General features: G+C 39.9%; 1 protein-coding gene across 3 annotated transcripts in view; it reads left to right on the top strand.

Moving 5' to 3' along the window:
* The first annotated feature begins 1,016 nt into the window (after positions 1 to 1,016).
* Positions 1,017 to 24,135, top strand: part of PPP2R2A (protein phosphatase 2 regulatory subunit Balpha) — an 81,772-nt gene continuing 58,653 nt past the window's right edge. Inside the window, exons 1-2 of one of the 3 annotated variants that reach the window (XM_086416513.1) lie at positions 1,017 to 1,336; positions 3,181 to 3,255. In XM_086416513.1, the coding sequence (XP_086272639.1) occupies positions 1,330 to 1,336; positions 3,181 to 3,255 (82 nt within the window). In that variant the 5' untranslated portion in view covers positions 1,017 to 1,329. Of the gene's footprint in view, positions 1,337 to 2,643; positions 2,867 to 3,180; positions 3,256 to 24,135 lie in introns of those variants that run through there. The other 2 variants (XM_086416511.1, XM_086416512.1) reach the window with 2 other exon arrangements.

The following is a 24,135-nucleotide window of genomic DNA, read 5'->3' on the forward strand; positions in this document are numbered from 1 at the left end:
TTTCGAGGTGTTTCTTATGTGGAAATCGTGATTCTCTATTCTGTTGGAGTATTGCAGAGACTGAAATATGTAATATGTATGTTTTTAGGGGCTGCATGCATCATTAGCGCATCTTTTAAAGAAGTACGCATCCTCTCTGGGCTGATAAGGGGTGTTTCCAGTTTATTTTTATTCTTAAACCTTCTAACTCCACTGAAGATGCTCTCAATACAAATCTAATAATACTGGAAGCTCACGTTTATCACGTACTCAAATAATCTAATCTTTGAAACAATCCTATAAGGTAGGATTGTTACCCTCATTTCCTGCATGGAGTCAGGATCTGCTGCGTGGTTTCAGAGCCCAGCACTTAACTACTGTTTCTGCACTTTTGGAGGAACAGATCTGGGTCACCTTTTCGACCATAATCTACTAACAAACTCAGTTTTTCTTTTTGAAACCATTCTCAACTGCCTTCACTTATCAAGGGCTCTCGCCTTCGTTCCCGGGCCCAAGAGAAGGTAATTTAATTCACCCAAATGGCACCCGCCCAGCCACGTCCTTCTCAGATTCGCGAACTTTCACCTTGGCTGAGCAGCGAGTCTGCACCACCGTCCCTGTATTTTATTGGTCTCGGGGCTGCCCGATAGTCATTATTTTAAGTAGCAATACAGTACGAGTATTATCTAAAAAGACACAGGACCCCATCAACTCTTACGAGCGAGCACGTTAACTGGACCACTGAGCCTGCCCCAGAGTGCAGGCACTGACGCGAAGGTGTGGGCACCGAAGCGCAGCAGGACCTCGGACTGGTACGGAAGCGAGCACAGGGAGGGTTACAGCCAGGGACCAGAAACGCGCGGGCCCGGCCGGCTGGGACGCAGCGGGCGGGGCGGGGCGGGGCGGGGCGGGGCGGGGCGGGGCCAGGAGCCCGCCGGGCCGCTCCCCCGCCCCTCCCCCTCCGCTCCCCTCCACAGCCCCGCCCCGCCCCTCCGGCCCAGCCCGGCGGCTCCGCCCTCCGGGTGACGTCACTGGCCAGGCCAGCCGGCGCCATTTTGAAAGTGGAGTCGCCTGCCCTGCCGCCGCCGCCGCCGTCGCTGTCGTAGCCGCCGCCGCCGCCGCCGCCGCTGGAGAAAGAGCAAGAGTGGGGAAGCCCCTGAGTGAAATCCACCATCCCGCCGGCTGGTCTGCCCGCCCCTCCTTCCTTCTCCCCCGACCCCTGCCCCCTCCCCCCTCAGGTGCCATCCGCCGCCATCCGCCCTCTCTACCCCCCCATCCCCAGGTGAGGGGGGTGAGTTCAGGAAGCGGAGACCCCGAGGAACCCAGCAGGGTCACCATTTGCAGCGCAACATGGCAGGTAAAGGAGAAATCACCCTCTCCACTGACAAGGCACCGCTTCCTTCCTCCTCCCTCCATCACCCCCTAGCGACCGCCTGCGCCTATCGGAGAGCCACGGGGCGCCCCTCGGATTTCAGGGAATTGGTCGGGTGGGGTGGGGGTGGGGAGGGTTCTGGGGAGGCGAGTGGTCGCTGTGGCATCGCAGTGGCTTTTAAAATGAGGGCTGGAGCCTGGGCATGGGTGGGGGTGGGGTGTGTGCCGGCGAGCCCAGGGGTAAGGCGTGGGTGGGGCGGGGTGGGGGCGACTGCCGATTTGTCCCTGCGGCCTGGGAGCCGGGAGAAACCTCCGCCCCCGCCCACCCGCGCCCCCCCCGGGGGGCTTTTTTGCAGCTCTTCCTTCCGGTAGTTCCTATTTTTCTCCCTTCTGCAAGCCTTCTCCGGTGTTTTTACGAATAAATCTATTTTGCACCGAGAAGGAAGAGTGCTTTACAAGTTAAAATACAATGGGGACATAGTGTATTTCTTTCCACTGTGGGTACGTATATTTTTGAGACTGTAAGCCTGAATTTTTTGGAGGGTCTGGAACCATTCTGCCTTTGGTTTCTTACCCTTTACATCCAAAGAGTGCAAGGCCTCTACTACAGCAAGTTGCGTGGAAAATGTAATTTAAACTTACGTTTTGCATGTTAGCTTTTGTGCAGATGTCCTTTTCCCAAAAGGGTTTCATGGAGTTAGTTAAAATAGTTGTGGAGTTCAGAGATATAAATAGCCAACGGAAGAGAGATTTAGGTAAAAGCTTGGAGGGGGAAAAAGATGCAGAGAGAAAACCAGGTTGGAATATTTAGCAAAGAATGGAGGTGAAGGGGGAGAAAGGCAATTGCTTCGAGGATTATTTTTGTACATTTTGATGTTGCTGAATATCTTCATTCATCTAATAGAATCAATTCTAGATCCCGATCCAGTTTCTTGATAGATCCAGGACATTTCCCTCTCCGTGCTTGAAAGTGACATAGAAACATTCAGGGACTAAACCAGTTTTCTGTGCTTTCATCAATATTTAGACAGATCATTAAGTCTGTAAAAAAGTTAACACGTTGGATCGACTTAAGGTTTGCTGTGAATAAGTTGCTTTTTGGCCTCGTTGAATAATTAATGTGAAATTACAGTTGTTTTGCACAAGATGATGACAAATGAGCAGAATTCAATTCTTTGCAAGGTCCTTTGGCTTCTGAGGGATTAGGTGAAAGGGAGGGGAAACAAGCTTCCTGTGGCAGTCCCTTCAGCATTCAATTCAGTTTCTCTTCCTCTCAGTCTGGAGCCAGTGATTTGCTGGTAATGAACTGCAAAGAAATGGGTGGTGAGGTTGTGTTTGCTGTATGTGCGCCTGTGGTGATAGGGTTCATATGAATCACTGCTCCTCACCCAGGCAGTAATGTTCCTGAAGTTTTCTCTTCGTTCGGTGTTTTATGGTAGCTTAACCTTATTAACTCTTCTGCAGGCTTTTGTACCCTTAAAGAAAAACTCTGACTTTTGGTATTTACGTTTTTCTGGTAGGTCTTGCTTGAAGTGAGGCTTTTACTGTATTTGAGGGGAAGGAAAACTGGAAGGAAAGTTTTGCACTCATGTACAGTGGTGATGATAGTACATGGACAATAAATATTTCAGACCTGGAATCTCTCTCTTTTGAACACAATACCAACTATTGGGGACTAACCTTTTTCCAAATTAGTGCTCTGAGGTGGTGGTTGTATCTGTGGGTAGTACCAGGCGGTTAGTCTCATGCCAGCCATGGATACCATCACTGTGTTTACGAGAGTAAACATGAGCAGAACTCAGTTTTAATTGGTATGTTTTCTTTTTCCAGGAGCTGGAGGAGGGAATGATATTCAGTGGTGTTTTTCTCAGGTGAAAGGAGCAGTAGACGATGATGTAGCAGAAGGTAAGAGAGCTTTTAATAATGCAGAATTTGGATATAGAATCTTTTCAAAATCTCAGTTGCTGAAGGGCTTCCTTGCAGCTGAATCTGTAATAGTTTAAGAACGTTTTATGTTTGTTGTCCAAGCAGTGGGAGAACAGTTTTAAAAGATAGTCTTAAAATATTTTATTGTTTATGTGTGTTTTATTTTTTTTTCCTGAATAAAATAAGGAGCACTAGATAATGATGTATATAAAACTGTCACAAGAAGAGTCTAAGGTCCATATGGTAAAAGTGTCTTTGCTGTGTAAATTTCATGTACCAATAAATGATGATACATTTTCATGGTTATACACTGTATTTTTAGATAGTTGAAATAGATGCCATCAGCATTTAGCTCAGAAATATTCTTGATAGCATCTTTCATTTTTAAGGGGCGTTTTTAGTTGTTTTTTTTTTTAACTTGCCTACTTTGAGAGTGTGGTGTTGAAATTGGCATATTCTGTGAAGAAGTGCTGGCTCAAATGATGCCTTTAATTGTCTTTTAAAGGTTAATTTAGGTGGATAAGAAAAGACAGTGTAATGGATATAGAGCATGTCTTCTGTATTCTTAGAAACTGGATTTGATCAGTTGAATTTCTTAAGTATTTATTTTCCCCCCAGATTTGTTTATTAGCATATTTCAGAATTCTCAATTTTTGAAACTTCAAGATTTTTGATTTTTGATGGCATTTGAGATGGTCTTAGACGGAGGAGACATTTTTCTTAGAGTAGTTGTATTACGTCATTGTTCAGAAATATTAAGGTATGAATTTTAATAGTATTTTGTGTCTTGAATTACAGTAGGAATTGTCTAAAACTCAGATAAATTAAAATAGGTACTTTTCAAAAGTCTGTCTAGTGAAAATTTATAAATTCTCTAGATTGTATTGTCCTCATAATAAGGTCCTATTTCTGACCTCCTGTCAGTGTACCGTTTGTTCTGACAGTTTTTCCAGGTGATGGTAGGATGATGGCCTTGTGTTGAGCCAGTTGAATGCTTGGATTTGCTCGTGTCAGTGTCATTCTTGATTAAGTACCTGATCAGAGTTTGTGGAGCCGTGTGGGGGAGCCAGCTGGCTACCATGGCACTTCTGAGACAGCTCTCTCACGTTTCCTTCTCTTGAATCCTCATCCGTTTTGCAGATGAGAAACTGGAAGCTTAAAGGAGTCGAGACTCACTGCTGGTCATACAAATAGTGCAAATCAAGGTTTTCTGGTGAAGCCTGTGGCATTCAGCTTGTCCAGAGAAAGAAATCCTAAGTTCAAGGGAGGAGTCATGTGTTACTCATTTTGTAACTCCATTACCTGTTGAACAGTAGGCACTCAAATATTGGATCATTAGTTCTGTGCTGTTGTGTAATACCCACCAAGTTATGAAAGTCCTGGATCCTTGAAAAACATTCCTTTGTTGATTTCCATTTATTCCCTTTATCAGAGATCTGCAGGTCCTAAACACACTAGGAATCCAATGTGTCTAGAATATAAACCCTGCCCTGAAGGAGTTCATAGTTTGCTTGTTAAACAGGCAAAGACCACATGAATTTTATTTAATCAGAAGAAATTGATGATTTCAAACTTACCTAACTGAACCAAATGATAGTTTGTGACATATATGATGGATCAGTAGGAGTTTTCTTCTGCTTATACTTAATAGCTGCATTTTGCTACTGATGCATTACATAATTTTCATATGAGGTTGTTAAGTGTTACTTTTACACACAGTATACTCTTGGCATTTTAACATGCCGAAGTGTGGTATATATTATTTTAATAAAAACATGATTTATTCTAGTACCTGTGTCCATACAAATGTAGTAAGTATAAAAAGCACTCAATTTTCAAAATACATAGCTTTAATTTGGGTATTTTTGCATACTGTAGTTTGCATACTATAGTCTGATATGTTTATTTTACTAAGAAAAGGTTTATTTTTCTGAAATAAAAAAAGATTAGTACATTTTCCCCTGGCTTCAGAGTGTGATCTGTAAATGATTACATCTGGCTCAGTCTTTGGCTTGCCTGCTTTCTGTTAACGATACATCCCAAGTTCTTTTCCATCAAAGGCTCCAAATTGTCTTTTCCTCCTACACACAGTCAGCTGTCATGGCATGCCCTTTTTACCTCTGTAATGCTTTAATCTTCTTTCCATGCCCACTTTCACCTTGGTTAAGGTTCTCAGTATTTCTCATCAGGATTGCTGTAACTTCCTAAATGATTCCTTGCTTCTTGTTAAATGTTTTGCTTCTAAGTTAATCTTAAATGCTGCCCAAGTTTATTTTCCTTAGACATTTGTAGTGGTCACTGTATCCACAGGATTATGAATGATATTTTAGCCTAGAATGTGAGGTGAGACTTCTCACCAATATGACTCCTACTTCTTTGTTCTTTGCCAACATGTTTTACTGTCCAGGTGAATGGATACTGTTCTTCAGACAAGCCCTGTACTTATTTTGAGGTCTTCGTTTTGTTTTTGTTTTTCTTTTTTGCGCGGGAAGACCCTTGGAATGCCTGACACTCCTCCCACTCTTCTCTTATCAGAATCATATTCATCCTTCACGTCACGTCTGTAACCCTTATACTCATCTCCCGTTTCCAGAAATATTTAAAATCGTCCTTCTTAGCACTTGGTATCTATAATATTTAGATATTAATCCCATCCTTCACTGTTGCTCTATAAGCTTAGTGCAGGACTGCTGTATCTTTGTCCTCTGTGGGACTTTCTACATAAAAACTGCTATGCTTAGAACAAAGCCTGGAACCGGTAGGTGTTCAGTTTTTATTGAATGGAGGGATAAAAATGTACTGTTACGGGGTTATGAAGGAGGACAAATATGGATGAAAGATACGATGATTGAGACATACTTTTTACTTGGCAGCTTTTTAAGTGGATTGATGATACACATATAGCCGTATAATAGGAAGAAGTGAGGCGACCTTGAGTTTCTGTCCTAGTAACAGGCTAGTATATGTCACTCTGGGTTCCAGTATGCTTAGCCTTTAGAAAACAGAACTGGATTAGGTGATTTCTGTTGTTCCTGGTCCTCTAATCTTGTTAATTCTCAAAGATGTCTTAGAAAAGAGACAGCCTCATGTTGTTACTACTGGTAAGTTAAGTTGGTTGAGATGTTGGATTCTCTGGGGGCCTTAATTTAAAAAGAAGACAGTGGTCTTGGTTACTCAGGGCTCAGGATTTTTCCTTAAGTACATTTCAGAACATTTCAGGGGGACTTCCCTGATAGGTCATTTGGTAAAGAATCTGCCTGCCATGCGGGGGACTCAGGTTCGATCCCTGGGTTGCGAAGATTCCCCTGGAGAAGCGAATGGCTACCCACTCCAGTATTGTTCCCTGGAGAATCCCATGGACAGGGGAGCCTGGAGGACTATAGTCCATGGGGTTGCTAAGAGTCAGACAGGACTGATTTCAGAACTGAGACAGAATTTTGACATTTGATCATATTCTCTTACTGTCCTTTGGTCCAAGTAAGCCCTTCAGAATGTTTACAGCCAGTGTTGGGGTGCTTATTCTGTGCCCTGTGCTCTTCAGGCACTTCAAGTAGTTTACCTTTGATGTAGCTGCTTGTCTTGGAGAAGGATGCGGCACTAAAACCCCTAGCACTCACATAGTCTCATGTCATGTAGTTTTTATTTTAGCCTTCATGGTAGCTTTAACTACATTTTATCATATCTTCTGCTTTAAGTTTTTCCTTTGTTGATAGCCGTTCTCTTACGAGATAGTAGTTTGAGCACAGACTCTAGTGCTAGGCTGCATGGTTGGAATACTACCCAGTTGCCTGATAGCTGTGTGGTCCTGGGCCAGTTAACTCAGCCTCTTTATACCTGTTTTCCCCTCTGTAAAACGAGGATGACAGTAAAATGTGTCCTATGATGTTGTTTTGATGATTAAATAAGCTAATGTTCCTAGAAAAGAAACCTAGCACATAGTAAGGGTTTAGCTCTTGTTATTACTTGAACATTTATGGGGAGTAAGGGAGAGTAGGAAACTGGGCAGTTGTCTTTAAAGGCAACTAAAAACTTACCAGCCAAAGTGAGGAAAATGGTGTGTGTGTTTTTGAACTCTGTATGAGTGGAGTCAAAGAATATGTATGTATAAGTGGGATGGTGAATTGACCTGAATGATGGTTGTACAGATGTTCGTAATAATTGATTAATTTTAATTTTCTATATTTAGTAGACTTCACAGTAAAAAAGGTTTCTAAAAAATCCAATACTGTACTGAAGGATTTGAATGAAAAACGACAGTCCCTTCCACACTCTGTCTCATATCCTCTCTAGTCCCTCTCCTAAGGGCAGTTGTATTGAACTCTTCTAGCTGTATTCCATTGGGCTTAATTACATTTTGTTTGGTAAATAAAATGATATTTCTGTTTCTCATTGATTTTAAACATTTCCGATTGACTTCCTTCCCTGGTAGATGAAGATTTAGCTGTTGATGTGGTTGTCCCCTTGCCCCAGTGCTGCATCACGTGTTATGGTCAAATTAGAAATCAGTGCTTGCATTGTCATGAGGATGCAAATAATTCATTCCTGAGCCAACACTACTCTGCGATGTTGCTCACTTTTTGTGCATCCCTTTATTTTCTCTGAAGCTAATGATTGCCTCCTTTATAATTTGCCTAGTTCTTTAAAAAATGTTTTTAAAATACTTCATTGTGGAGATTTTGAACATTACAGGAAGTAGATGGATGGAATAGTGTGATGAACTCTCATCACCCAACATTGACATGTGGCTGGTGCTGTGGATCTCTTGACTCCTTCCCAGCTCTTATTATTTAGTAATAGAAATACCATTGGTTTTGTTTTTAAAATCTAGATTCAACAAACTTGAAAATAAAGTTCATCATTTTAATGTGAAACAGTAAGGAATTTTTCCTAATGATTTTTTGCAGTGACAATTCTCCTAATTCGTTAATTTGTTCAAATTTGACTTGTGAACATAGGATTGTTAAAAATTCAGATACATGTGGGCAATCTGAAGTGTGTAATTTTGAGTAAAAAAAAATAAAAATTTAACCAATATGGTTATTTTAATTATTTTGATGCAGATTTTCACTATTTAATATTGAATATTAAATAATGAATTTTTATTATTTTCATTAAGTGTAATTTTTCTCATCTCCAAGTTTGACCATCTTAAACTTTCTTTCATAGGGTATTATTTTAGGGTATGATTTTCCTACATGAGCCAGTGAAACTTGGATCCAAATGTATTGCATCTTTTCAACACTGCTTCCTGTTTATTTTTGGACTTAGACTTGTGGACTAGTTCTTGGGAAAAAAATTTGCAGTGGGAGAATCTAAATACTCCCCAAGTAATGAAGTAAATAAAATTTAAGAAACAGTCTTTGGGACATCACAGAATTTCACAGTTTTAAATCCATTCAGCATGTTTAATGCTATAGTATCACAGAACTTAACATCATTTGTGTTCTATGTTTCTTAGAGTAGTATGCGTGTTAGATTTACGCACTAGGGTCAGTTAGTAGAAAAAACTAGTAGAACCTAGTTTTTTGCAAATTTTAGAGTATTGGCACATCGGCTGTATTCCAGAACTTAATGACTCGGGGTGAAGGTCTTAACATTTTCACTTTGTAACACACGTGACAACTTCTTTCTCTTAACACTAGCATTACTGCTGACAGAAGTCTGGTACTAATGCAGTGCCATTGCATAGAGTAGTCACTTTGCCCATTAAACAACATGGATGACTGTATTTCTCTAGTAGTAGGCAGTATCCTTGTTTTCTCCTAAGGTACTAAGGAGTTTTTTTGTACTCCTTTATTGGTTTAAAAAAGGAAAAACGAAGTAATGGTGTTGATTGTCTCAGCCTATAAACCAAAAATGACACTTAGGTTTTTCTCAGTACTCTCTTTTAGTGAACTATACTTTAAAATTCTTGAAAATTGTGGAATAAGCAGAATGATGAGAGATTGAAGCAAAGAATTAATTTTATTAAATCAGTAAAAAAAAAAAAAAAAGATTGCCATATATTTTGTGTTTATATATCTGTATTTGCCCAGTTTAGTTGAGTTGCAGGGAGAAGGGTAAACTTTATTTTAAGCTTCTTATGTTGTTAAATAGGAAAACGAAAGGGTTGTAAATAGATATTTTAGCTAATGCCCTCAACTGTCGACTTTTTTCCCTTCTCTTGGGTGATAATGGAAATTAAAATTGAGTAATCACAGGTTTGCAAGTTGCTCCCTTAGTAGAAGGAAAGAGAAGTAAAGGCTTGGTCATACATAAATCAGATCTCTTAATTATGTGCCGCGTGTCGTTGTAGGTGCTTTATGTATGTTAGTAGTCTGTGAAATACATAGATGCTGTTGTTTTTCCACAGAGACAGGAAACAGGCCGGAAAGGTTAATTTACTAACTGTATCCTTAAGCAGGTGGTGGAGCTAGGATTCTCACCTCAAAACTTTAGATTTCCCTAATGTAAGTTTATTTACTTAAAAACTTGAGCTCCTTTTAGTTAAGGTGAAGGTGTTTGAGATTGTTGGAATGTGACTGGTTTAGAGTTAATTTATAATGCCTAGCAGATTATTGTTTTGAAGTAATTGAATCCAACTTGGAGATTTACTGAATTTTCTGCTAATGGAATTCTTAAGCTAGAACATGTAATGTATGTCCTTGTACATTGGTGCATTGTCAAAACAGTGGTCATTTATTCCATTTTGAAGTGTGGTTTGGCAGCCTCTCTTTCTAAAGGTCTCTGAAGTTAAAACTATTTTCATAATCATACTAAGACACTATTTGCCTTTTTCATTATGTTGACATTTGCGCCAATGATACAAAAGCAGTGGTGGGTCAATCTGCTGACTTCTTAGCCTGTATTAAGGCCTTGGCACCAAAGGGTGGTAACAGTACCACCACAGTCATCTTCATTGCATGTATCAGCCATTTGAAAATGCACATTTTACTTAATGTCTTTGATGAAGCAGTAAAAATGGATTTTGTCAAGTCTCTACTATTGAAAGTCTTGACTCTTGAGTACACGTGTTGAACATTCTGTGTGGCAAAATGGAAAGTACACCTGAAGTGTTGTAAACCAGAATACAGTGGTTGGAGGAAAAGCATTAGTGAGTGCAGTTTGAGTTTCAAGATGAACTAACTAGCTGCTTTTGGGGGACATCATTTTTACTAGAAAGAGCTATGTGTGTGTTAGTTGCTCAGTCATGTCCGACTCTTTGTGACTCCATGGACTGTAGCCTACCAGGTTCCTCTGTCCATGGAATTCTCCAGGCAAGAATACTCAAGTGGATTGCCGTGCCCTCCTCCAGGGGCTCTTCCTGGCCCAGGGATTGAACCCATGTCTCCTGTGTCTCTTGCATTGGAGGCAGATTCTTTACCATCTGAGCCAACAGGGAAGCCCCCTGTACTGACAGACTGTTGAGACTTGAATATTTGGCAGACATTTTCTCAAATAAACAGTGAATCTGTTATTGCACTGGACAGTGTTTGTTGCTCTTGATAAAATTTAAGTTTCCAAGCAAAACTCAGAAAGTGTTGGAAAACGTGCATCTCCTGAGCTTGATAACTTCTGAATACTTACAGATAATTTTAGATGAGATCAGTAGTAATATTTAATGACAGTGATTTTTGATACTGTGTAATGAAATGTGTCAACATTTGGAAGATCTACATAACTGAATCAGTATTTTACAAATGGCCAGTACCTGTGATGTTAAAGAATTGTGCATAAGCTGAAGTGTAAGAGCAGTAGGTTTTTTCAGTGTATGTAATTTTATTTATTTATTTGTTGAATTTTGGCTCTGCTGGGTCTTTGTTGCTGCTTGGGCTTTTGTGGTGAGCAGGGGCTACTCTTGTTGTGATGCATGGGCTTCTCATTGTGGTAGCTTCTGTATTGGAGCTGGTGCTGCAATACAACAGAAGCTGGTGCTGGTGCTGGAGCTGATGCTCCAATACAACAGAAGCTGGTGCTGGTGCTGGAGCTGGTGCTCCAATACATACTGGCTTCCGTAGTTGCAGCACATGGCCTCAGAAGTTTCGACTCCCAGGCTGGATTTTAATATAACAGACAACTGATAATGGTTTCAGATTCCACAAACTTGTAAGAAACTGTCACATGTTGAGTTTTGCAATAGTATCAAAGGGATATCTGTAACTACCTGAAAAACCTGGAAACTGTTCCTGCCTTCCCAACCACATATCTGAGTACGACTGGATTTCTTCATATATTTAACCTACACAACATGGTGTAGTATGTTGACTGCAGAAGGAGTTGAGAGAATCTCAGCATCTTTTGTTAAGTGAGACATTGAAAAGATTGCAGCAGTGTAATCACTGCAGATGGTGACTGCAGCCATGAAATTAAAAGACACTTACTCCTTGGAAGGAAAGTTATGACCAACCTAGACAGCATATTCAAAAGCAGAGACATTAGTTTGCCAACAAAGGTCCGTTTAGTCAAGGCTGTGGTTTTTCCAGTGGTCATGTATGGATGTGAGAGTTGGTCTGTGAAGAAAGCTGAGTGCCAAAGAATTGATGCTTTTGAACTGTGGTGTTGGAGAAGACTCTTCAAGGAGACTCTTGCAAGGAGATCCAACCAGTCCATTCTAAAGCAGATCAGTCCTGGGTGTTCTTTGGAAGGACTGATGCTAAAGCTGAAACTCCAATACTTTGGCCACCTCATGCGAAGAGTTGTCTCATTGGAAAAGACCCTGATGCTGGGAGGGATTGGGGGCAGGAGGAGAATGGTACGACAGAGGATGATACGGCTGGATGGCATCACTGACTCAATGGACGTGACTTTGAGTGAACTTCGGGAGTTGGTGATGGACAGGGAGGCCTGGTGTGCTGCGATTCATGGGGTTGCAAAGAGTTGGACACGACTGAGTGACTGAACTGAACTGAAATGGCATTCTTCACACTAATTTTGGAGGGAGGGGAGATAGTCTTTTTCTTTTTATAACTTCTTTGTTAACATGTAGGGCTGCTTATTACATTTTTAAATGAATAAATATTTTAAAAGGCCTTTGGGGGTCCTCAGATTTTAATAGTGTAAGGAAATCCTGCTATCCAGGAATAGCTTACAACTGTGGGTTTAGTCTGTTAATTTCATTGTACCTTTGCTTTAGATGAGTCTCCTGAACAACAAGATAAGTGAACAAACAGAAAGAATCATAAAGTGCTGCTTTTGTGTGTGAATGTTTAAAGCTTTCCTGTAACTTCAGATTGTTTCAGCGTACTCCCTTGCTGTTCTTTAGGTACCAAATTAAATACCCCTTAAGTTTTTTAGGGGTTTTGTCACTATCTCTGATGAGGTCCACTATCATTAATGTAGGATTAAAAATTCCTTAATGCCTAGTCTACTGCCATTTCTGGGTTGGCTGCCTGGTCATTGGAGATGAGTTGGTTCCCTTGCCATTGTGTTTTATTTTGAACCCAACATGTAGCAGTTTTTATGTGTTTTTTTTTTTTTCTTCTCCCCTTCTGAGAGCTACACAGAATTGGCATGGTAACTATTTCTCAACTCTTAAGGGAGAGGAAAGGAGAAGGAACAGTGTTTTTTAAATTCTGCTTTAAAGTGCAGCATAATCCTATTTTTAAATAGTTGCTGAGTTTTCCATTCTAAGAATGCAGTCTCAACTATTTATTGCTTAGTATTTTCAGTATTTTTGTGGCTATTTTTCTATCCTTTTTAAAAATTTGTCAACCTGTGTACGACTTTTAAAACTAGCTTTACTAATTTTCCATCCATGTTTAAACACTGAGTTTATTTAAAAAAAAAAAAAAACAACTAATTTTTTACTAATATGGACATTTTTAATGTTAGCTGTAGCTGACTAAGATGTTGTCTAGATCTTTGCCTGTGACATACATGGAATTCTTGGCAATTTATTATTGAATGCTTCAGTGTGCCACTGTACCAAGGTCAGACTTTTGTAATTTTAGTTTCTGTATGTTGCTTTTCTCTCTGAATGGTCACATATTAACTGGAATTTTCTTTTCCGAAGTCCTTGAATGATCTCTTTTATCCAGTTTGAGGGGATTCATGGACCAGTGACCCTGTTTAAGAACCTCTGCTTTAATCTAAAAATTTGTCTGTGGCTAATACGCCTATATGGTTAATTTGGAGGAGTCAAGGATATTTTATATGAGAACGATAGTTTTTAATAATCCTATTAAGAGGATTATTCTTTCTTAGGAATCTTTTTAGTACTTAAACTCTCCTGATATAATTTTAGAGGGATGAATTTTCTAAGATATTGGACTTGACAGCTTTAGTGTAGTCCCATCTTAATTTTTTTTTTCAATTAAAAACTGTTGTCTCTTTAACCGTGGATAAAAATATTAGAGGAATATATTGGATTTTTTACTTGATTACTTGTTTATACTTCATTCAGAAGGAATCTAAATTTTCTTTATTAGTCTATTAAAAACCGATTGGTGGGAACGTTTTTTAAATTATTTGAACTTCTGAAACAATGTTACCTTTTAGAACTTGCCATTGTAGAGTTTCAGGTCTGCTCTGTGTGAAAGTGGAAACAGCCTTTTTGGTGTTAAACATGCATGCACACACACCCCTCAGCTCCCCACCCCGCCCAGTTTATCTCAAGCTGAGAGTCTTGTGGGCCTGAAGTAGGTGTGTTTTTAAAATAGCATAAGAGGAATCTTTAATATTTTCTGTTGGCTAATAGATTGAGAGGGCTGTATTTCAAGAAAACAAGCTGTGGTAGGCAATCAATAATTCTTGTCAAAGTCTTTACCCAGGGATGCAGCATTAAAAATGATTATTATCAGACTTGGTAGTAGAGAAGGGATTGCTTCTAGTCTTCTTTCTTTCCTTGAAAGGAGAATTATTTTTTTCCTAGCAGAAAAACTTCTTTAAGTATTTTTTTAGTGCCTTGATATTTTTATGTATTTTGCACTGTAAAAAACCCCATGAGTTTACTCTTGTGGCCGCTTTTAAAGGTACAGTTCAGTAGTACCAACTGTATTCACATTATTGTGAAGCAGGTTTCCAGAACAGGTTTTCATCTGCAAAACAGATACTGGACCCTTGAAACAACTCCCCATTCTCTCCTCCCCTCAATCCTGTATCCATCAGGCTACTTTCTGATTCTGTGAATTTGACTGCTTCAAATACTTCATACCGATGGGATCATAGTATTTGTTTTTTTGAGATTGGCTTATTTCATATCCTCAAGGTTCACCCATGTTGTAGCATATGACAGGATTTCCTTCCTTTTTAAGGTTGAATAATATTCCATTGTATGTCTATCCCACATTTTGTTTTTCCATTCATCTTTTGAACAGACACTTAGGTTGTTTGCACTTCGTAGCCATTGTGTGTGCCCAGCCTCTTTATAGATACACCTGGGGTTCTGTGGGGGAAGAACATTATAAGAACTTTCTGTAAGTGGTTGAAGGTAGACAGGAAGAGCCCTAAGCAGAAAATGGAAGTGTCAGATTAGAGGATATTGAAAAATACAGGTTGTTACTGCTGTGATACAAGTCTGTTATCCCAGATTAACAGTTTGGGGACAAGAACTGGGTTATTTTGTAGGCCATTTCAGGATAAGATTAAGCAAAATCTACATTTTTGACCAGACTTTCACCTTATTTGTTTTTCAGTTTCTGGTTAAAAGTAGAAAATCCCATGGATTTTGTGTCACATTTCATTACTGTAAAACTAACAATAAAGACAGTACATTGTTTTGTGTGTATTTTAATTAGGCAAAGTCTTCAGCATAAAAGGAAAATTTGATAACTACATTGCATTTCTTTGTAATGAAGTTGTAGATAAGTGATGACCAAGGTTGCATTTCTTAACAAGCCTTTGAGGTAGACATTGTCATTTTGTACAGAAGGACACTGAAGCCAAAAGAAGTTGAGGAATGTTAATCTAAGATTATGAGTTAGTCAGAAAAACTATTCTTTCTGCCTTTTAGGCTCCCATGTTGCTTCTCTGTGGTTCACTTTTAAAAAATACTATTTGATTACATATAAATCACTGGTAATCATAGGGAGTAATGCTCAGGTGAGACCCTAATTATTCATCTACCAGTCAATAAGTATTTGTTGAGTGCCCAGTATTTTGGAGAATGTGAGGGAAATAGAGGACATGGTTCCATCACTTTAGGTATATTAAGAAAGGTCAGTTTTATTACAGTAAGCATTCTCCATAACACTGTGGCCTTTGGTATTAACTTGTTCATATTACCAGGAGATCCTTGACTAAGCCCATGTAAAAGTTTTATAGATAATGCTGGGAGTAGTAAATTATTTCCCGCGTTTCAGGTTGAGGTTACTCTGCCTGATACTGAGATGGTGTTTAGTAGAATACATAGTTGTTCAAAAAATCACATATATCTCAAGTCTTTTTAAGACACAACTGTGGTTACAAATGGTTGTGAGTTGGATTTACTAATGAAAAACTGGAGATTTCTCCAGGCAGATGTTTGTGGTAGTTTACATGCCCTTTTGTCTCTTTCCTTTGTATCCTATGTTTCAAAATCTTCATTTGAAATTTTGGCAGTTCCTTAAAAAGTTAAACACAGATTTGCTATATACATATAACTCAGCAATTCTACTCCTATGTATATACCTCAGGGAATTGAAAACTTGTGTCCGCAAAACTTGTACCTGAATATTTATAGCAACATTGTTCTTAATAGCCAAAAAGTGGAAACAGACCTCATATCTGTCAACTGGTGATGCATAAAGAAAAGGTGATGTAAGCCATTATTATTGTTGTTCAGTAGCTATGAGACAGTAAATTTCTGTTGTTGGAGCCACCTGTGGTATTTTGTCATGGTGGCCCCGGTAAATTAAAACAGGATTTTTGTTGTTCAGTCGCTAAGTTGTGTTCGACTCTTTGGGACCCCATTAACTGCAGCACACTAGGCTCCTCTGTCCTCTACTATCTCCCAGAGTTTCTTTGCATGTCCTTTGAGTCGGTGATGCTATCTAACCGTCTCATCCTCTGCCACCCTCTTTTCCTTTTGCCTTCAGTCTTTTCTTTTCCAGTGAGTTGGCTGTTCGCATCAGGTAGCCAAAGTATTGGAGCTTCAATATCCGCCCTTCCAATGAATATTTAGGGTTGATTTCCTTTAGGATTGACTGGTTTGATCTCCTTGCAGTCCAAGGGACTCTCAAGAGTTTTCTCCAGCACCATGGTTTGAAAGCATCAGTTCTTTGGTGCTCAGCCTTTATGGTCCAGCTTTCACATCTGTACATGACTACTGGAAAAACCATAGCTTTGACTATACTGACCTTTGTCGACAAAGTGATGTGAGGTCTCTGCCTTTTAATATGTGTCTAGGTTTGTCATAGCTTTCCTTCCAAGGAGCAAGCACTTTTTAGTTTGTAGCCACAATGGAACATTGTATAGTCATAGAAAGGAACAAAGGCCTGGTACATGCTGCAATGTGGATGAACTTTGAAAACATGCTAAGTGAAGAAGCAGTCATAGAACCCACATGTTACATGGTTCTGTATGAAATGTCCACAGTAGACAAATATGTTGAGGCAGAAAATAAATTAGTGGTTGCTAGGGCTTTGAAGTGGAGAAGGAAATGGCAACCCACTCCAGTGTTCTTGCCTAGAGAATCCCAGGTACGGGGGAGCCTGGTGGGCTGTCGTCTTTGGGGTCGTACAGAGTTGGACACAACTGAAGCGACTTAGCAGGGCTTTGAAGGGTGGGAGAAAGGGAAGTGGCTACCAGCAGGTACAGCATTTCTCTAAGGGATGATGGAAGCATTCTGGAATTAGAAAAGTGATGATGGTCACAAAATTCTGTAAATTTAGTAAAAACTACTATAATGTACACTAAATTTGAAAACGTAATAATTGTAAGTAAACTAAAAAATAAACAGAGACAAAGTAGGATTCTCTTCCTTAAAAAATTTCTAGAGCCAATTAAAAAAACTCCCATTCACAAAAGAAAAAAGTAGTACTTCTCACACACACACAGCACATCTACATCTGACTTTCCCCTCTGTAATAACCAAATCTAGTTTGCATATCTTTTTTACAAACCAAATGTAAGACAGTTATTTTTGTGTTTTACTAACCAGGATTTAATATAAACACCTCCCACCACCACTGCATACACAGACACATACAGTGGTGAATCCACACGGTACAGGAGGTGTACGGTGAACACGTTTCTCCCTCTTACCCTCTCCTAGGTCCTACGTCCCAGATACACTGCCAGAACTTTCATATTGATTATTGCAGAAACATTTCATATTTGATGTTTTTGAGTTAATGCAGCATGTTCATCATTTTAGGTTTAAAGTGGGTAACTATATTCCAGAAGCCCATGATGGGCACGGTCTGTAGGCCGGATGCTTAGAGAGGATCTAATGAATGCCCAAGTAGCTACTGTTTCTTTAACTGCTCTGTGATTTCTATAGCTTCAGTCTGAAGAGTCGCTGAGAAGAGTGTACATGTTTGAGATGTGAATCTAGATATGTGATCAGTGTACTATAAATACAGCTAAGTAAAATTTATAATAATTAGCTTCTAAGAGATCAGTGTCTTTAAAAATAACATTTGGGTTTATTGATTCCTGGTGTCCATGTCTTACTCCTTTTTAAATTAGACCTTGAGCTGTTTTTAGTTGAATTTTACTGTTCCTGGTAGAGTCTGAAGCCACCTGGTCTTTTTGGTGATTCTTTCATTAGGCTTATTCTAGATGTTATAGAGTAGGCTGGTTCCCAAGGACCTAATTTTTTTTCTTTAATGTGTTTTTCTGACTGTTGAGTAAATACGTAGGTCCTTTAGTTCGTATGTCCACCATCTCTAATTCTCAACTGAATTTCTTGGGAATTGGTTAACACTGTATAAAATGCCAAAATTTGGTTAACGTTAGTGCACTGCTCAGGTTGATGAGAACATAGCTTCATCAAACTCTTGCTATGTGGTTATTTGCTAATGTTAAAAAATTTTATTCTTTCTTAATATGTTTTAAAAAATAAGTGCTCAAGGAACATAAAGTGAAAGTCACTCAGTTGTGTCCAACTCTTTGTGAACCTGTGGACTATACAGTCCATGCAATTTCCAGGCCAGAATACTGGAGTGGGTTGCCTTTCCCTTCTCCAGGGGATCTTCCCAACCCAGGGATTGAACCTAGGTTTCCCGCATTACAGGCAGATTCTTTGCCACCTGAGCCACCAGGGAAGCTCCAAGAAACATGGCTGATTGCCTATAGTGTAAGCACTTTGCATGCATTGCCTCGTTTAATCTCTGAGGGTGGGTGATATTATCATTTTCATTTTGTAGATGAGGAAATCAAGGATTAGATAAAGTATCTTGACCAAGGTCACACAGTTGGTAAATGGGAGAGCCAGGGGATGAACCTGGTTCTTTTGATCTCAAAACCATCATAAGTTAATGAAGAAAATTACTTGTAATCTCACTATTTTTAGGTAACGTCTGTTAACATTTTCGCATAGATTTTTCCAATGTACAGTCCTTTTTCTGCTGTGAATATGTGTTTTCAAAGCTGGCATTACATGTATAGTTATGTATTAAGCTTTTTTCCCCAGTTAACATTTAAGAAGATAAATGGCTGTATGATACTTAATTGGCTGTATGCTGTGCTGTGCTTAGTTGCTCAGTCGTGTCCGACTCTTTGTGACCCCATGAACTGTAGCATGGGAATTCTCCAGGCAAGACTGGAGTGGGGTTGCCATGCCCTCCTCCAGGGGATCTTCCCAGCCCAGGGATCGCATCCAGTTCTTCTGCATTGCAGGCAGATTCTTTACTGTCTGAGCCACCAGGGATGCCTAATATATTTAATTTGCACATATTTATAATTTTTGCTATTATAAGTTATGATGAACATCCTTGTGGGAATCTTATTATTACTTTAGGGCATATTTCTAGCAGTAGAAGCTAGTAGTCAAAAGGTGTGATCTTTTTTTTAATGGCTGATGGTATGTACATGGCCACCCACTCCAGCATTCTTGCCTGGAGAATCCCATGGATGAGGAGCCTGGCAGGCTACAGTCCATGGCGTCACAAAGAGTCGGACACAACTACAGCAACTTGGCATGCGTGCAATGGTATGTATTATCAAATTTCAGTAGAACTTGGTGTTGATTTTCCCTTTTTCCACCAGTGAATGGTAGTGCCCATTTCCTGACCTGTTGACAATGTCTGGCACAATACTACCATTCAGAAAAATCTTTTCCACTTATTTGTGCATGTTTTAAGTGTGTAGATTCTGTTCCTGTCCTTTGTTGTTCTTTGGGGACGCTTGTCTTTTTCATATGTATGACCATCCGCACCTTACCCCCTGCCCTTCCCGCACCCCGCTCCCAGTCATGTGACACCTGAGCGAGGTTGTATGGAAGCACAGAGAAGAAATAATTTGGGTCTAGGGTAAATGGGTGAAACTTTCTAAAAGAAGTGGTTTTGTTTGACAGGCAAAGGAAGGCCAGAGGGTAAGAAACCAAACATTTGAGAACTACTGTTGTGTTTTCTGTCTATAAATGGGGGATAATTACTAGACTTGCTTTGTTATTCGGATTAAACACTTGTGTGTCCTTAGTTTTGACTACATACTAAGTGGTCAGAAAATTTAGGTGCAGTTATTTAGCTATTTAACGCTAACAGGTTAGCGATTAACATAAGAATAAAAGCCTATTTGAGCCCATAAATTTTTTTTTAAAAAGCCTAATTGGTTTTGAGACTTGGGGCAGGTTAGGAGGGATTGGGGGCAGGAGGAGAAGGGGACGACAGAGGATGAGATGGCTGGATGGCATCACTGACTCGATGGACGTGGGTCTCAGTGAACTCCGGGAGTTGGTGATGGACAGGGAGGCCTGGCGTGCTGTGATTCGTGGGGTCGCAAAGAGTCGGACACGACTGAGCGACTGAACTGAACTGATAGACACTTTGAACCAGGGTATGTTGCCATGAATACAGCTGTAACTTGGTTGGGTTAGGAATTTGGAAAATCCAAACACACAAGTGGGAAGATTAGTTTCATCAGAATTGGGGTTAGGCTGGGGTTTGACACTTTGCCTATTAATTTAACTAAATCACTCTGTGGCAACAAAATTTCAAACCTTTTTTTTTTTTTTGCTTCCTTTTCCCATTTATCTCAAGTTCCTCCATGTTTTGTTCTTCCCTCTGTATACTCTGCATCTTCTCTGAATACTACAGTTTGGGAGTGAGGGGGAACTTGAGACAGGCAGTAGAGCCCAGAAGCACCCTTCACCATCAGTTTCATTTTCCCTTGGCATTTAAGAGTGGAGTTTGGGACACCTGAGGTTGTGATATGAGGAAAATCCTCTTAGAAGTATTGATCCTTTAATTACTGAGGCTCTAAAAAGCTTTCTCATACCCCCCACCCCCACCCCCCTCCCATGTCGAAGGCAACTTTATACGTGCATTATCCTTCTATATTGTTTAAGTGTTCTCAATATTCTTTCCCTTACTCTTTAGCTGTTTCTATGATGATCTGAGTCTTTTACCAAACCTTGAGTAGACTGATGAATATATGTATGACTCAGAAAAAATTCTGCACGAGTCTGAAGAGAAAGTTTTATTATACCAGTGAGCACCCTTATTTGTCTCCTCCATTCTATTTAGAAGTATGCTGTTTGGTTGTCGGAAGGGATGGAGTTAGCCCAGTACAAGTACTTGTCAAGCTTTATGTGCTTGTGAATTTCCTGGGTGGAGCCTTTGATTTTGCGTTTGTAACCAGCTCCAGTGATGGCCATGCTGCTGCTGCTCTGGTGGACTGTGGTCCACAGATTGAGCGACCAGGCGGTTTATAGCCCTTTTTAGGGGAAGGAGAACAGGTAGGGTAGTAACTTAATTTGTTGACTTAGCATTTCTGACAGACTGAATAGATCCATTGTACAGTTGTCACATCAGTTAACGTTTGTTCAATAAATGAATAAACACCTCCTGGAGAGCTTTGTACTAGTGTTAACAGAACAGCTTGCATCATAGTACTATGCTTCAGCTATCTAATTATTGGGTTAAGTTTGTGTTTGCAAGTGCAGTTTGGCTCAGGCCAAGATCTTACTATACTTATAGCCTTGCTTTTGCTAATGATTTACTTTTATAAGTAGATGGCCTTCCAGTTCTGTGAAAAGGATGAGTTTAAGAAGTGAAGTCTTAACTCCTTAATTGGTTGTTTCATTACCTTTAACACAGATTTTTAATAAGTATAAATGAGCAACCATTTAATTTTTGTGTTTGTGATTCCTCTGCTTCACTAGCCTTGAGTTACCTTTTCATTCTCTACCAGAATTTCTCACTCCCCAGCCACCTAATCTTAGTTTTATTTTAGGTTGATTTTCATTTTATGCATATAGTTCATGTATATAATTTAACAAATCAGTAGTTTCACAATGCTTTTGAGGAAGATTAAAAGTTTTCTGTCCCTCCTCACCTGGACTCTCTTAGCAGTTTCTTCTGGTATTTGTTTTTTTGTTTCTAAACAGTATGCTCATACAGTTGTTCTAGACATCCTGAGATGTAAATAGTAGCTAAGAATTGAGCTCTGTTCTGCTCCTGTTACCACTCCTGCTGTTTCCTCAGGATTGTTGTCCCATTATCATTGTTTACACCAGTACTCAGAGTTGTAGCAGGCTGAATAATGGCCTCCCTCCCCCAAAGAAGATCTCTACTTTGTAGCCCCTGGAATGAGTGCATATTACTTGGAAAAGGGATTTGAGATGTGGTTACATTAGGAATTTTTTGAGATGAGGTGGTTATTTGAGTTTATCCTACTAGGCCCTGAATATAATCACAAGGGTACTTGTAAGCAAAAGAGGAGGAGATTAGGATCTAAGGAGGAAGTAGTAGATGCAACCCCAGAAGCAAGAGGTTGGAGTGATGCAGGAAAAGGATTGCAAGCCAAATGATGACCTCCATCAGCTTCCAAAAGGCAAGAAATCCCGTTCTTAGAGCGTCTAGAAGGAGCTAGGCAGCCAATACCTTTATTCCAGTGAAACTGATTTTGGACTTCAGGCTTCCAGAACTGTAAGAAAATAAATTTGTGTTGTGTTCAGCCACCCGATTTAAGGTTAATTTGTTACAGTAGTCATGCGAAAGAAGTACAGAAGTAGACGTTATTATGTCCATATAGATACTGTTCACCACTGTCAGATGATGAATTATATCGTTGCTGTTACGACATTGTTTTCTCTAGAGTTTTTAATTATCATGTCTTTCCATTTGTTTTTTTGTTGTTGTTGTTTGTTTCAATCTGCCATCCCTGTTTTCTTTCTGCACCTTTCAGCAGCTTTTCAATATAATTTTCTACATGGCTAAAAGAATCAGATAATCAGTTGTTTATCTCCCCTTGACCCCTGGAGTTCTCCATAGTGTTGTTTCAGTCTGGAGTGATTCATTTTCTTGAATCTGTCATTGAATCACCCTCAAATCCTCTAAGAGACTAGCTCTCCTGATAGTATTTTAAAGTACATCAGGATGTTCTACCAGTTTCAGTTTTTCCTTGAACTCTGTCCCTCTGAGACAGAGGGTGCTTTCTAGGTTTATTGCATACCTTTGGGATTTTTCTTTGTTCTTATCATATTCACATCACCGTTGTGGGAGTTCCTTTTGTCTTTCCTGTGTTGAATCTTCCAGTTTTGGGGTGGCATGTTTTGTTTCGTACCCCTGCCCCCCCCCCCAATTGGTAGAAGTTTTTACCTGCTTGGAAAGGATGTCTTTCTGTTTTCACACTTTTGGGTTTGGCTAGTTATTGGGAATCACTTTTCCTCAGAGTTTGGAAGGCATTTCTTCTGTCTGTTAAGAGTCCAGTGTGGCATTTAAGAAACCTCGTGCTGTTCTGCTCACTATTTTTTTCCCTCTCTGGACAATGTGGCATGGTGTATCTTTTTCACTAGTTAGGCTAGTACTCATTGGCCCCTTTCAACTTGTAGATTCATTTTCTTCGGGTTTTTTTTTCCTTCTCTATCTTATTCTCTTATTCTTTCTGGAACTCCTGACATGTGAATCTTGGACTTTCTGCATTGGTCCTCTAGTTTTTGTGGGGGTTTTTTTCCCCCTTCTATTTTCCATCAGCTTTACATTTTGTTTCTTTTTGGGAGAGTTCCCCACTTTTGTTTACAACTATTTCACTGATATTTACAAATCTGACTATTTTTTAAAAGCTTTTTGTGGTGTATTCCTTTTTCAGCAACCTTTGTTTTGTAGATTGGAGTGTCTTTGAGAGGATCAATTCTAATCTTGGCATTCTGTTTCCTTTGAGTTCCTTTTTTTCTTGTGTTAGTAGACTGCAGTATCTGATGATCCTTAGTTGTGAGATGCTCAGAGGAGATTGGAAGGGCTGTGTTCACTGGCAGAGCGAATCAGCTGGTGGGCTCACTGTAAGGTGATGAACTGGGGACTCTCAGTGTCTCAGCAGAAGGAATCCCATTCACAGGGAGTTCTGTGTGTGGGGGGGCATGTCATGTCTTAAGCCTGGCTGCTGACATTCTGAGAGTCAGGAAGGTCAGCTCATGGTTGACTATGCATCCTTTCACTAGGTCTCATTTTCAGTTTGTTACTTGGCCTTCAGCTCCAACCCATATCTCCTCGGTTTCTTCAGAAACTAGTTCTCTCCTTGAGAATTTGACTTCTCTGCCTCTTAAGTAGATCCTTCAACCAACAGTCTTATTTTGAATCTCATGTCTCACTGTTGTATTCCTGACCCCGGGCACCGTCTGCTTGGCAACCCCCTCCACATGCTCTTTGTTGTCAGTTTCCTTTATTTGCTAAGTTAACCTCTTTCCGTCTTCTAGCACATTTGTTGTCTTCTGCTGTTTGCCCACATGTTCTTTTGTTCTTAGTGTCTCAAGCTGTTTTTATTCATTGTCATTTTAGTGGGCTCTAAAGGGGAGCGATA

Source organism: Bos grunniens, chromosome 8, assembly GCF_055505025.1.
Source record: "Bos grunniens cultivar Pamir isolate PY7600 chromosome 8, Bosgru_T2T1.0, whole genome shotgun sequence".
Classification (NCBI taxonomy): Eukaryota; Metazoa; Chordata; class Mammalia; order Artiodactyla; family Bovidae; genus Bos; species Bos grunniens.